We start from the raw sequence: 13446 nt of genomic DNA, 5'->3' as shown, positions 1-13446 counted from the left end.
ATGATACTGTAATTACACCTCATATCCTGTGAACTGATAGTGAAAGAGATTGACTTATCTAAAGACTATGAACCACTGAACAAAGATACTGTATTTACTGTAGCAGTGGTCAGTGTGTATCTATTTAGGATGCTTGTTCTTTTCCGGGGTTCTTGACCGGTCTGAAAGGACTCCCATTATTCCATGTCATGTTACTTTCAGATAACTGAAATGCATCCAAATTAGATACATTTATCTTTATTTATAAGTGCTAATGCTTTGGTGTTATTCATTAAGGAGGGAACAGTGTCTGGATAAGAAATATCCCGGTCTGTTCAAACATCACCCCTCGACCACAGTGGACAAACTCATCAAGAAGAGAAGCGTCCCTCAGAAACTGCCGTCTCACGGCAAGAGGTTAGAGGAGTCACATTCAGCCATATGTACAACATATAACATAGACATCAAGGTCAGGGTCAGGGTTATAGTCTGTCTTACACACAATGTTATGTAGGGTAGAAAGGCTTTGTCTTCTACGTGACTGTATGAATGTGTATGTGTATAAAAGTTTGCTTCACTGTAAGTTGTCAAGAAATTCCAAGATACAAAGAATATGTACATGATTAAATGTCTAAAAAATGATCTAAAAATTTTTCCAAAAACACAGACACACAGAATTTCGAAAGACACACTTTTTTTTGAAAAAAAAGGACATTACTGATGCATTTTGCACATAAAGTTGTAATGGAAATTACCCCCCCCCCCCCCCCCCCCCATTGCAAATCAGGTTTATTGAAAATATGTACAGACCTTAAGCTGTTTGCAATGAACAAATCATACAAAAGTAATTTAAATAGCTCAACACAACAAAGGTTCCAAGTGGTTTCCCCAATTTCAACTGAAAATGCAACATTTAATCTCAAAATTATTCAACACTTTTGCTGTTATGAGCTGCTGCAGACGAGATGTATAACCAGACAGCAGCTTCTGGCAGCGTTTCTGAGGAATCTGAGCTTGTTCCTCATGAGCAATGGCCTCCAGTTCAGTAATATTCTTGGGTTTGTGTGCTGAAACCACCTTCTTCAAATCCCTCCAAAGATTTACTATGGGGCTTAAGTCAGGAGACAGTGATGCCACTGTAGAATCTTCTAGCACTTATTCTGCAACCAAGCCTTGGTGGAGTTTGAGATATGATTGGGATCATTGTCCTGTTGAAGGACGAGCTCCAGCTTCCTCACTGATGTTTGATCCTAGGATTTCCTGATACTTCAATAAATCCATCTCTCCATGATGTTTCCTTCCACACGCTGCAGGTGGCTTAAAACTCCTGTGGCTTATTTACATGAGTTTGAGCACTTTTCTTGTGCTTTTGAGTCTTGGCGTTCTGGCATGAGTTTAGTACCTTACCGTTCAAACTGAAACCTCAGTGCCTGTTGCCACCAAGTCTTGCTGCAGATCCTTTACAGTCACTCAAGGCTTTTTCTGAACTTTTTGGACCATTCTCTTGACTTATTTCTAACATGCTCTCAAACGTGACACTAGACAAACCTAGCCACTTCAGATATTTCATGTGTTCTAGCTCAAGCACACCTGGTGCAACTCATGAAGCCCTTGATTAGTGAGACAACACCTATTTTGCAGACTTGTGCTGTTGTGAGGGATTCTATTCAGGGGGTTGAATCATTTTTAGACCACAGAAGTCATTAAAAGTTGCATTTTCAGTTAAATTTGGGGAAACCACTTGAAATATTTGTTGTGTTGAGCTATTTCAATTACTTTTGTTTGATTTGTTCATTGCAAACAGCTGAAAGTCTGTACATTTTGCCAATAAACCTTGCAATGGGTGTTGAATAATTTAGACTACAACTGTATTTGCTGTCGGCTCTGTATCTTTTAAACACCCAGGTAGCCTACACTTCCTGGTCTGCTTTACACCTTTTTTTTTTTTTTTTTTTTTTGATAAAGAGGGAATTGAAACATTTAAATGTTTGTCAGCAGCTCTAGTATCTGCTATTTTTATTTAACTATTTCATTACTTCCTTTTGATTGAAGAGTTATTACAGAGATTTGTCAGATGCCTTGCTTGGTCTTAAAGACTTTGTTTTTATTGTTTAACCGGCTACATTTTCCTAAGCAAAATGAAATGGTTTGCTGCATTAATGTGTCTGTCATCTTGCAAACCAATGATTAAATTCCATAAGGATCCTTATTCTGATGACAGACTTTTGCTCAGGCATTTCAGAACCACCAAACCTACATTTGAGATACTGTGGTGCGATTGGTCTGCTGGTTAGTCCAGTTATCCAATCACATCCTCTATGGAAGCAAAGTCAATCGAACATGCTGAATCTGCATTTATCGGGTCCTGTAATGTCTGAGAAGTGGTGTATTGTAATTTGGTGACTGTCTGCGTTGGTCGGCATCTGTCAGAGCAATGTGAATTTGCCTTAACATGGACACTGTAATGTGTAAAGTGCCACCAAAAAGAAATTGAGTAACTAATGACTTCCTCTTTAACTGCCATATCCAGACCTGACCTCCTGAGGTCAGAGATCATTCTCCCCAAGATGGACGCTGGTGTGATGCAGGTGACCGTCCCGCCGTGTGCAAACCGAGGACCTACCTCACCTAGTCGGAACCGCAGGGTGAAAACACGTCATCGGAGGGGTGGCAGAGGAAGCAGTGGGGATCTGTCAGGGCCTAAGCACCCTTCTGCCCCTGCTAGCCAAGAAAGAAAGCCCCCGCTTTCCAACACGACGGCGCCCGCCGCGCCCCTCGCTGAAACGCCTTCAGTGGGCGACATGAGGGAGGGCCAGCTGGAGCCACCCCCGCTGAAGCTGTCCTCATCCAGCCCAGATCTGCTGTGCTCCACCCGCCACGCTGAAGATGGAGTCAGTGGTGCCGCCACGACTGAAGACCTGGTCAGAGAGACCAGCAGCGGGGCTGGAGTGGGCGCCGGTCTGGACGAGACTCCACCCAGAAGTGACACGGCCAGTGAGGACGCCGCTTCCCTGCCGTTCTCCAGCAGCCCTGATTCCCCCTGCTGTGGCAGAAGTGGAGCGGTGGGCAGAACCCATGCAGAGGAGAGAGAGGAGGGCACCGGCGCCGTGCGATTGCCCAGAGGATCCAGCGGAAGTCATCTGACTCCATCAGCCATACTGTATCGAGCTGCTATCACACGCAAACAGGTACGCATCTCTCTACTCATTCGATTAAAAGATTTCATGTTCATACTTTCAGTTCAGATTTCAATCGATCTACAAGGGAAGGTACAGATATTAGGTCCCATGACGGGTCACCATTTTTCGTCACTTTTTCGATTTCCTCTTGTGAAGAAAAAAACTGCAGTATTTAGATTCAGGGGTTGGTCAACAATTTTAAGAGTGTAATGCCAGTTTTTTTTCCATTTATCTCAGAATTGCACAAGATAACTAGAGCCGTAAAATGTTACAGCTAATTCAATTGATATTCAATTTTAATAGAGTAACACCAATCAATTTAGATGTTACCACATGAAGCACGTTACATGACAAAACAGTCAAAAGTTACTGTACAAATGCAAGTTTCACACTAATAAAAAACATAGTAAAACATAGCAAAAAATGCTAAACATTGTTAAGAAATCAAAACATGTAATTTACATTTGTTTGTTTTTTCTGTGCTTTTCTGGGCCTCAATCATTAAGCATGTTTTGCCAATTTTCCTATAAACACATGTAATAGATATTTATTCAATCGTATGAAAAATATTTGAATGTGTTGAATTCCACCAGCGACGTGGTGTTTCCTCTGAAGAAGAAGAGGGTGAAGTGGACAGTGAGGTGGAGTTACCAAGAAGACGGTAAGAACATCATTATTTATTCTTTCTGGAATATTTTCTTGTGCATTATGATAGTTGGAAGTTGCTTTATTTGTAAAGCTGCCTTTCCAAATCCATAATTAAATAATGTCTTTTTGCTTTGGCAAATGCTCATGCAAATAGGCTGATTGAGTGTTACGTATGTTGATTTATGTCAAAATGGTTATATTTATAATATGAGTACAGACACTACAGTGCAATATAGCAATTGCACTACGATGGGAAACTCTGATGGAAGATAACTGGTATTGATCATTAGTTATGTTGTAAGCTGATGATATTTAAAGGCTGCTTGCTATCCTGACTCAAATGAGATATTCTGATCCTGAGAAATGATGGTGGGGCCCCTGTAGGCACGATATGGGCTTGAGGATTCAGATAGGGCCAACATGGAACCCACGCACAAACCCATTTAGGGCCCATACTGGGCCTAATTCACATAGAGCAAACAAGGAACCCATGGACAAACTCATATAGGGCCCATACTGGAGCTAATTCAGATAGGCCCGACATGACCAGGTGACCAGGTTCGATTACTGTGTAAAGTACATCAATTATGAAATGACTTAAATTCAGCTATAAAGTAGCTCTGCAGAAAACAGTGATTTAATTGTCCAGCTCAGTTGATTTCTCATCCAATAGTGTCAGTGTAGTCAAATCAGTAATACTGCTGAATATTAAGTGTCCCCAACTAAGCAAGCCAGAGGCGACACTGGCAAGGAACCTAAACTCCATTAGACAGAAATGGAGAAAAAAACCTTGGGAGAATCCAGGCTCAGTCGGGGGGCCAGTTCTCCTCTGGCCAACGAACGAACACGTTGTGATTATAATTAGAGCTGCACCACAAGTCAAAAGTCAGATTGTGGATCATAGCATTCAAAATATTTTATCCAGTTCCCTCTGCTTGAAGATCAGATTCATCAAGCTGGTATGGAGATGAAGCTGACCATAGGTCTGTGCAGAAGACTTCTTGTGGTCTTTGCTGAGGATCTGTGCCATGTCAACGAGATCTTCACAGGGGATTGTCTATAGACACAGTCTCTGCTGACATTCAGGGCTGCAAAGAGGTCGTGTCTAGGTGCAGGTCCACCTTCTGATCTGGATACGGCCCGGATACGGCTGACTACGGTAACCTAGGGATAACAATGAGACAGACAGACTAATATTAGCATAGATGTCATTCCTCTTAAGATGTAACAAGTACATCTGGTGTTATGGGAAGTGTTCCAGGTTTCTGGTTAACCTAATTTAAGCAGCCTTACAATCCTTTAACGGATTTGAATAATAGAAATAGAATAGAAATGTGATAATGTGTTATGTGTATGCTAGGTTAAATAGATATGTTTTTAGTCGAGATTTAAACGAAGAAAGTGTTTCAGAGAGAGAGAGTGCTTACTGAACAATGCTAGGAAGACTATTCCAGAGTTTAGGTGCTAAATAGGAAAAGGATCTACCACCAGCAGTCGATTTTGATATTCTTGGTATTATCAACTGGCCAGAATTTTGAGATCACAATAGACGTGAAGGACTGTAATGCGTTAAGAGCTCGCTCAAGTACTGAGGAGCTAAACTATTTAGTGATTTGTAAGTAATTAGCAAGATTTTGAAATGTATGCGATGTTTAATAGGTAGCCAATGCAGTGTTGACTGAACCGGGCTAATATGGTCACACTTCCTGGTTCTAGTAAGAACTTTAGCTGCTGTGTTTTGGACCAGCTGTAGTTTGTTTATTAAGTGTGCAGGGCAACCACCTTGTAAAGCATTACAATAATCTAGCCTTGAGGTCATGAACGCATGAACTAACTGTTCCGCATTTGTCATTGAGAGCACATGTCGTAATTTAGATATATTATGATGGAGGAATGTGGTTTTACAGATGCTAGAAACGTGGCTTTCAAATGAAAAATTGGTATCAAGGAGCATCAAGTGTTAGACAGTATTCTAGGTTATTACGTGTGGAGGTTTTTAGTCCAATAATTAGAATCTATTTTTCAGAATTGAGTAGTAGGAAATTACTAATCATCCAACTTTTATATCAGCTAGGCATTCCGTTAATTTTGTGAATTGGTAAGTTTCGTCAGGGTATGAAGAAATATAGAGCTGAGTATCAACAGTGAAAACGAATGCCATGCTTCCTAATGATATCTCCCAAGGGTAGCATTTACAGGGTTAAAAGCAACGGTCCTAGTACTGAGCCTTGTGTTACTCAGTACGGAAGTTGTGATCGATATGACATCTATTTATTTACTGCTACAAACTGATAACGGTCAGATAAGTATGATTTGAACCATACCAATGCAAATTCCACTAATACCAACATAATTCGAGTCTATTCAAAAGAATGTTGTGGTCAATGGTGTCAAATGCAGCACTAAGATCGAGTAACACTAATAGAGAAATACAACCACGATCGGATAATAAGAGCAAATAATTTGTAACTCTAATGAGAGCTGTCTCAGTACTATGATACGGTCTAAATCCTGACTTTAAATCCTCTCAGATACCATTTATTTCTAAAAAGGAACATAGTTGTAAGGATACTGCCTTTTCTAGTATCTTTGATAGAAAAGGTAGATTCAAGCTCAGTTTGTAATTAACATTCTTTAGGATCAAGTTGTCTTTTTTAATGAAAGGTTTAATAATAGCCAGCTTAAAAGTTTTTGGTATGTATCCAAATGACAATGATGAATACATAATATTAAGAAGAGGATCTATGACTTCTGGAAGCATCACTTTCAGTAACTTAGTCGGTATAGGGTCTAACATGTTGTTGATTTTGATGATTTAAGAAATTTAGACAATTTTTTCTCTCTTATAGCAAAGAATGAATAGAATGAATGTTCCTCAGGGGGTCTATAGCATGACGTTTGACTGGTTACTATAGTAGACGGTTGCATAGTTATAGTTCTTTCTGTAATAGTATCTATCTTATATAAATTCATAAAGTCATTACCACTGTGCTGTTTGGAAACGTCCAAAGTTTAAGCTTTATTTCTCGTTGATTTAGTTTTTAAGGCCTTTGTGTATGCAGTAACAATGTCCTTCCACGAAATGCGAAATACCTTTAGTTCCTCTGGTATGCTGAGGATATGAAACTGATCAGGACGACTATTTCTATAGCACTCTTGAGTGGTAGATGTGATAGTGCTACCATATTTGTATACATGTATAATAATTTGAGATGTAATCGCTCTGTTGCAGAATTTCAATGTCATTAACATTGATTACATGTGACAAACCAATTTAGGGCCTATACTGGGCTTAATTCAGATACGACCCATAGGGCCGACATGGAACCCATTATAAGTTACTTATAGTTAGTAGAATGACTAAAGTGGAACACAAAATAAAGTTATACCAAATTTTTATTTTAATATATCCTTGTTTAATTGTTTGAATGTTCTCTCATGTCCAATTTACAGACGGCCAACCAGTATAACCAAGTGCCAATCAGTATCCACTTTCAGCTCAGAGAACCTCTCGGTTTCAGAGGGAGAGGAGGGCCACACTACTGACCACTCCCACAGCGGCACACCAGATGTTGTCAGTACCAACACTGACGAGCGTCTGGACGACCGCAGCGATGACCTCATCTCCCAAGGGTCTGAGATCCCTGTGGATATTACAGACCCCACTCTGTCTGAAAGAGAGGCAGCTGCCCTCGAACAGGAGAGAGCCAATTTTGACCTGGAACAAAATATCCTGGAGGTACTAGTATTGTGTAAAACCATATAACATGCGAACCACGTTTACATGGATACCTTTTGCTTCAATCGGAATGAGATTAATTGAATCTGAACGTAGCATGGTTAACTCTTGCCCTTGAGATCCACTTTCCTTTAGAGTTTAGCTCTTACCTTAATTAAACAACTGAACAAGCTAATCAAGATCTTCAGGATTACTAGAAAGTTTCAGGAAGGTGAGTTTGATCAGGGATGGAGATAAACTCTGGAGGACAGTGGATCAACTCTAAATAAAGTGATTGGTTTAATGTGTGTTATTATACTGAACAAAATTATAAACGCAACACTTTTCTTTTTGCCCCCATTATTCATTATCTGAACTCAAAGATTTAAGACTTTTTCTATGTACACAAAAGGCCTATTTCTCTCAAATATTGTTCACAAATCTGTCTAAATCTGTGTTAGTGAACACTTCTCCTTTGCCAAGATAATCCATCCACCTCACAGGTGTGGCATATCAAGATGCTGATTAGACAGCATGATTATTGCACAGGTGTGCCTTAGGCTGGCCACAATAAAAAGCCACTCTAAAATGTGCAGTTTTATCACGCAGCACAGTGCCACAGATGTCGCAAGTTTTGAGGGAGCGTGCAATTGGCATACTGACTGCAGGAATGTCCAACAGAGCTGTTGCCCGTGAATTGAATGTTCATTTCTCTACCATAAGCCGTCTCCAATGGTGTTTCAGAGAATTTGGCAGTACATCCAACCAGCCTTACAACCGCAGACCACGTGTAATCACACCAGCCCAGGACCTCCACATCCAGCATCTTCACCTCCAAGTTTGTCTGAGACCAGCCACCCGGACATCTGCTGCAAAAATCGGTTTGCATAACCAAAGAATTTCTGCACAAACTGTCAGAAAGCATCTCAGGGAAGCTCGTCTGCATGCTCGTCATCCTCATCAGGGTCTCGACCTGACTGCAGTTCATCGTCGTAACCGACTTGAGTGGGCAAATGCTCACATTTGATGGCGTCTGTTGCTTTGGAGAGGTGTTCTCTTCATGGATGAATCCCGGTTTTCACTGCACAGGGCAGATGGCAGACAGCGTGTATGGCGTCGTGTGGGTGAGTGGATTGCTGATGTCAACGTTGTGGATTGAGTGGCCCATGATAGCGGTGGGGTTATGGTATGGGCAGGCGTATGTTATGGACAACGAACACAGGTGCATTTTATTGATGGCATTTTGAATGCACAGAGATACCGTGACGAGATCCAGAGGCCCATTGTTATGCCATTCATCCACGACCATCACCTCATGTTGTAGCATGATAATGCACTGCCCCATGTTGGAGGATCTGTACACAATTCCTGGAAGCTGAAAACATCTCAGTTCTTGCATTGGCAGCATACTCACATGACACTCCCATTGAGCATGTTTGGGATGCTTTTGTATACGACAATGTGTTCCAGGTCCTGCCTATATCCAGTAACTTCGCACAGCCATTGAAGAGGAGTGGACCAACATTACACAGGCCACAATCAACAACCTGATCAACTCTATGCGAAGGAGATGTGTTGCACTGCGTGAGGCAAATGGTGGTCACACCAGATACTGACTGGTTTTCAGACCCCGAGGACCCCCCCAATACAGTAAAACTTCATATTTTAGAGTGGCCTTTTATTGTGGCCAGCCTAAGGCACACCTGTGCAATAATCATGCTGTCGAATCAGCATCTTGATACGCCACACCTGTGAGCTGGATGGGTTATCTCTTCAAAGGAGAAGTGCTCACTAACATAGATTTAGACTGATTTGTAGACAATATTTGAGAGAAGTAGGCCTTCCGTGTACATTAAAAAAAGTCTTAGATCTTTGAGTTCAGCTCATGACAAATGGGGGCATAAACAAAAGCGTTGCGTTTATAATTTTGTTCAGTATATGTATGATCTTTTGACATGTGCACAATGCACCAATATACCCGTTGCCCGTTGCTTATAAATACACATACTAGCCATCCTCCTACCATTGCTTCTTTTTTAAAATATTTATCTATTTTGGGTTCTAATTAGGAGATGACGTGCACATGAAGCTTTGTGCTGTGCTACGTATATTTATCAAGCAGTAAAAACCTGCCCAAAACAAGTCATCTGTGGATGAGAATCCAAAGCAAGGACTAGGGGACGCGACAGACTATGTTCAACAACAGCAGCTCGTGCCGTGTGTCATTTCGCCATTTCTACATGATTGCACATGCTCAGAACTTTAACTTTTCAATCCGATCAATTGTTTACATATCCTATCGAATGGGTTAGAAAAGGATTGGGCCAATTCACTCCAATTAACGTGGTTACATGTGACTTTTTATTTGAACTGGGCTACTAGTTCAATTACAAAAATTAGGGTCCATGTAGACGCAGCTAATAACATCGCCATGAGAAAAACAAATGCTGCTTTATTGCAGGGTTTTTCAGATCTGGCTCTGGACGTCCGCTGTCCTGCAGAGTTTAGCTGATTTAACACACCTGATCAAGGTCTTCAGGATGACTGGAAAACTACTGGTAGGTGAGTTTGATCAGGGGTGTGTTTCCCGAAAACATTTTTTGCCAACTATGGTCGCAAGTTCCGTCGTTATCAGCATAGTTCAACGAGTCTGTGTTTCCCGAAACCGAACATTCGCAAACAGCATCGCAGAGTTGTATGTTTGTAACGACAGATCTCAACCTGTGGTTAGGAGCAGAGTTTCTTGTTTGCATGACATGTGGACTCAATAAATCCTTATCTTGAGCAAAATAAGCAAGCTGACATTCAGTACAATCTACATCTTTTATTTAGAATACATTCAAATGTCATTTACGTCTTTTAGTTTGTCAAGAAATTTAAAACAACGTTTTTCAAGAGTGTGCATGTGCGAACGTGTTCTAGTACTCAAGAACGAGCCTATGATTGAATCTAGAAATAAAGCAAAATAACTGAGAAAAATATGAGATAATCCTCAGATGCCATGTCCGTAATTTATAGCAAAATATCTGGCATTAATTCGAAATCAAACAGATTCATTAAAAGAAGTTAGATCTCCACCACTTGCGTGACATCATTAAACACCGTGGTTGAACGACTAATTTGTGACAGTATGGTTTCGGGAAACAGTCGTGAATAGCTAGTTGGTTTCTTCAACAATGATTCGTACTGTTGTAGTTAAGCAACGAGTTACACCGTTGTACGGGAAACGCACCCCTGGATGGTGAACCTCCAGGACCAGACTTGAAAACCTCTGCCTTCTTTTTACAGTTCTATCTCAATGGCTGTGTTTGTTTAGTCCACCGCTGAATAGTCAATCTTACGAGCATCACATATAATGTGTTAAAGACTTTAATCATGCTCTCTATCCTGTTCCCAGACTCGCGCATTATGTGAGGATTCGGACTGTGACAGCGCTGAGCTTGACCAATCAGGGAGCGGAGAGCCGAGCCGTCCCCCGAGCGCAGGAGGCTGGGGCCAGGGGCCACAAAACTGAAACACACACACACACACACACATGTGAACCCGTGCAATCAAGCACACACAGGCATCACACCAGAACAAACTTTCACTTTAGGTTGCACAAAAGCAAAACTGATTTTCGTGAAACACGAGTGTGTACACATCATCTAAGAAAGGCAACGATACAACATTAAACACAAAACGTCTAGCCAAACAAAGAACAAATAAACTGACACTGGTCATAACAAATTTGGGATCACAAACTGCCTCGTGTCCAGGACATAGCCACGGAAAATATAGGAAGACGAGTAGTGCAGCAAACTAGACGAGACGAACTATGTGAAAAGATCAATTCAGTTAAAAACTTCAGGGGATTCCCAATAAGCTGCAGTGATGCATTCGTTAGGTTTGTGCTATTTACCACGAGAGCGCCAGAATCATCTCCTTTAATGTGTGGAAGGCTTGTGGTTAGCAGGACGATCTGAAGTCAGAGTGTGGATCGATTTTGAATGTGTAGAGTCGAATGAAACTCCTGATTGCAGGAATCTTCCTCCTTCGGCCTGCATAAAGTAGTTCCGCCAATAATCCGTTCAGACGTGACGTAAATGAAGTGTGTTGCTCTCGGATTGGGATTGACTTCACTACTATGTACAGATGCTTCCTTTCCAAAGCATTTACAAGGTGCATATACAAATGTGATCTATTACGTCTTTAATGCCCGGAGTTTATGTAAATATATATTTAGTAATCTAAGTCTAAGAATACAAAAAGAAACTATTTGTTAACGTAATTTAACCTGAAGACGGTCCAGTTTCGACTATTCTCTCCTGTGCTTGTGCCACTCGACCACGGCAGCTCAAACTGGTCTGGAGATCAGCAGATCGCTGTGTAAATGTACAGTTATATAGTCAGGTGCAGGACCTTTGATGCAAGTATACATGAACACAGACTGAACGGCACATATAAACGTACACTATCTACGACACGGAGATATCCGTTCCAACTGTCCGCTCTCCTCTGACCTCTCGGATTATCTTTCAATACTTTTTTCTTTCGTAGGGACATGCAATATGTACATTTCAACTAATCTGAAGAAAGCACTTTTATTTTCTGCACTGTAAAAATAAAGTAAAACAAATAAATGACAATAAAAAAAAATGTATATGAATTTTAGCTTGCCAGATGTAGGTCTGATAAGGGTAACGTCCTGAAGAACAAAATGCATGATATACATTTTTATGTATTTTAATTTTTAAATTGATTGTTTTTATACATCTAAAGAAATGTTTGCACCTTTTTTACCTTGAATGTGTAATGTTGTGTTGCTTGTAGGCACTTTACAGTAGGATGTTTATATACAGTACATGATCACTTTCTCATGTTGCACTGAAAATGTATTTAATGATGGTTCCATAGATGCAAACCTCCAGTAACAAGATTATGTATGTAAATACGATTTTGAAGATGATACCTCAAACCACATCTTTTTTTTCTGATGAGGAATGGAAAATATGACAATTGAACATTGGCAGCTGTATTCTGACTGAAACTCAAAAGTCCTCAATTTTGTTACATTTACATAGACAGCAATAATCTGACTATGACTAAGAAATTGCTATGTAAAGAAAAAATGCATTTTTCTGGCATATTTGCTAAAAGCATGAATGAACTGAGATTACTGAAGTCATGTAAACACCTCAAACCATCATCCTACAGCAAACCATCTGATGACACGTTTTATGTTTGTGAACTTGTAAAAATAAATATATATAATTATTAAATAACTGCTAAGCTACAAAATAGCCTCAGATATACTGTTTTCCACTATTGTGCAAACTTCGGTCAGTAACCAGGCTCTAGAAACAAGAATCTGAATCAAAACAGCTCAATGGTATTATTGTCTTGTGAGGAGACAGAAAGACTGAACCAGACCATTGCCTTCCATATAATTGTGGCTAATGCCAAACATGAAGCCCCTAGTATAAAGAACTATGAGTAAGGGCAGGGACACACCAAACCGACACCAAAGAACTAGCTCTGATGTGTTGTCTACATGCTGAATCGTCCCAAAAAAACGGAACACACTGAAAAACTACGTCGGTAACGTTCAAAAACGACCCAACGTTGCCCGACTTGGTGTTTACCGGGCTTAAATGCAGACGGAAGATTCATATCCAAACTTCTGAAGGTAGTTGGTTTAGTCTTGGTCAGTGGTTCTCAAACGTTTTCAGCGTAAGGCTCTTTGTGAAGGTGCGTCACTTTGGGCCCCTAAAGAAAATTCATGACACAAAACAGCCTCAAACTTACAATTTTAAAGCAATTCAATTATACAATCCTGAAACATCAATTCTGTTGGTTGGTAGCCTTATTTCTCTGATGTTTGATTACACAATTTATGATAAATTATAGTTCATAAAATGGAACAATTTGTCAAAAACAGTT

General features: G+C 40.4%; 1 protein-coding gene across 1 annotated transcript in view; it reads left to right on the top strand.

Annotated features, from left to right (window-relative positions):
* map3k12 (mitogen-activated protein kinase kinase kinase 12) overlaps nucleotides 1-12804 on the top strand; it is a 34166-nt gene extending 21362 nt beyond the window's left edge. Inside the window, exons 10-14 of the mRNA XM_077238378.1 lie at nucleotides 277-396; nucleotides 2510-3167; nucleotides 3752-3819; nucleotides 7260-7545; nucleotides 10922-12804. Of these exons, the coding sequence (XP_077094493.1) occupies nucleotides 277-396; nucleotides 2510-3167; nucleotides 3752-3819; nucleotides 7260-7545; nucleotides 10922-11038 (1249 nt within the window). The 3' untranslated portion in view covers nucleotides 11039-12804. The remainder of the gene's footprint in view (nucleotides 1-276; nucleotides 397-2509; nucleotides 3168-3751; nucleotides 3820-7259; nucleotides 7546-10921) is intronic.
* The last annotated feature ends 642 nt before the right edge of the window (nucleotides 12805-13446 follow it).

The sequence above is a fragment of the Siphateles boraxobius genome, unplaced genomic scaffold (assembly GCF_051911475.1).
Source record: "Siphateles boraxobius isolate OS27281-9 unplaced genomic scaffold, OSU_SipBor_1 100, whole genome shotgun sequence".
In the NCBI taxonomy this organism is placed as follows: domain Eukaryota; kingdom Metazoa; phylum Chordata; class Actinopteri; order Cypriniformes; family Leuciscidae; genus Siphateles; species Siphateles boraxobius.
Note: the sequence above shows the minus strand (reverse complement) of the source record. Positions and strands in the feature narration are given on the sequence as shown.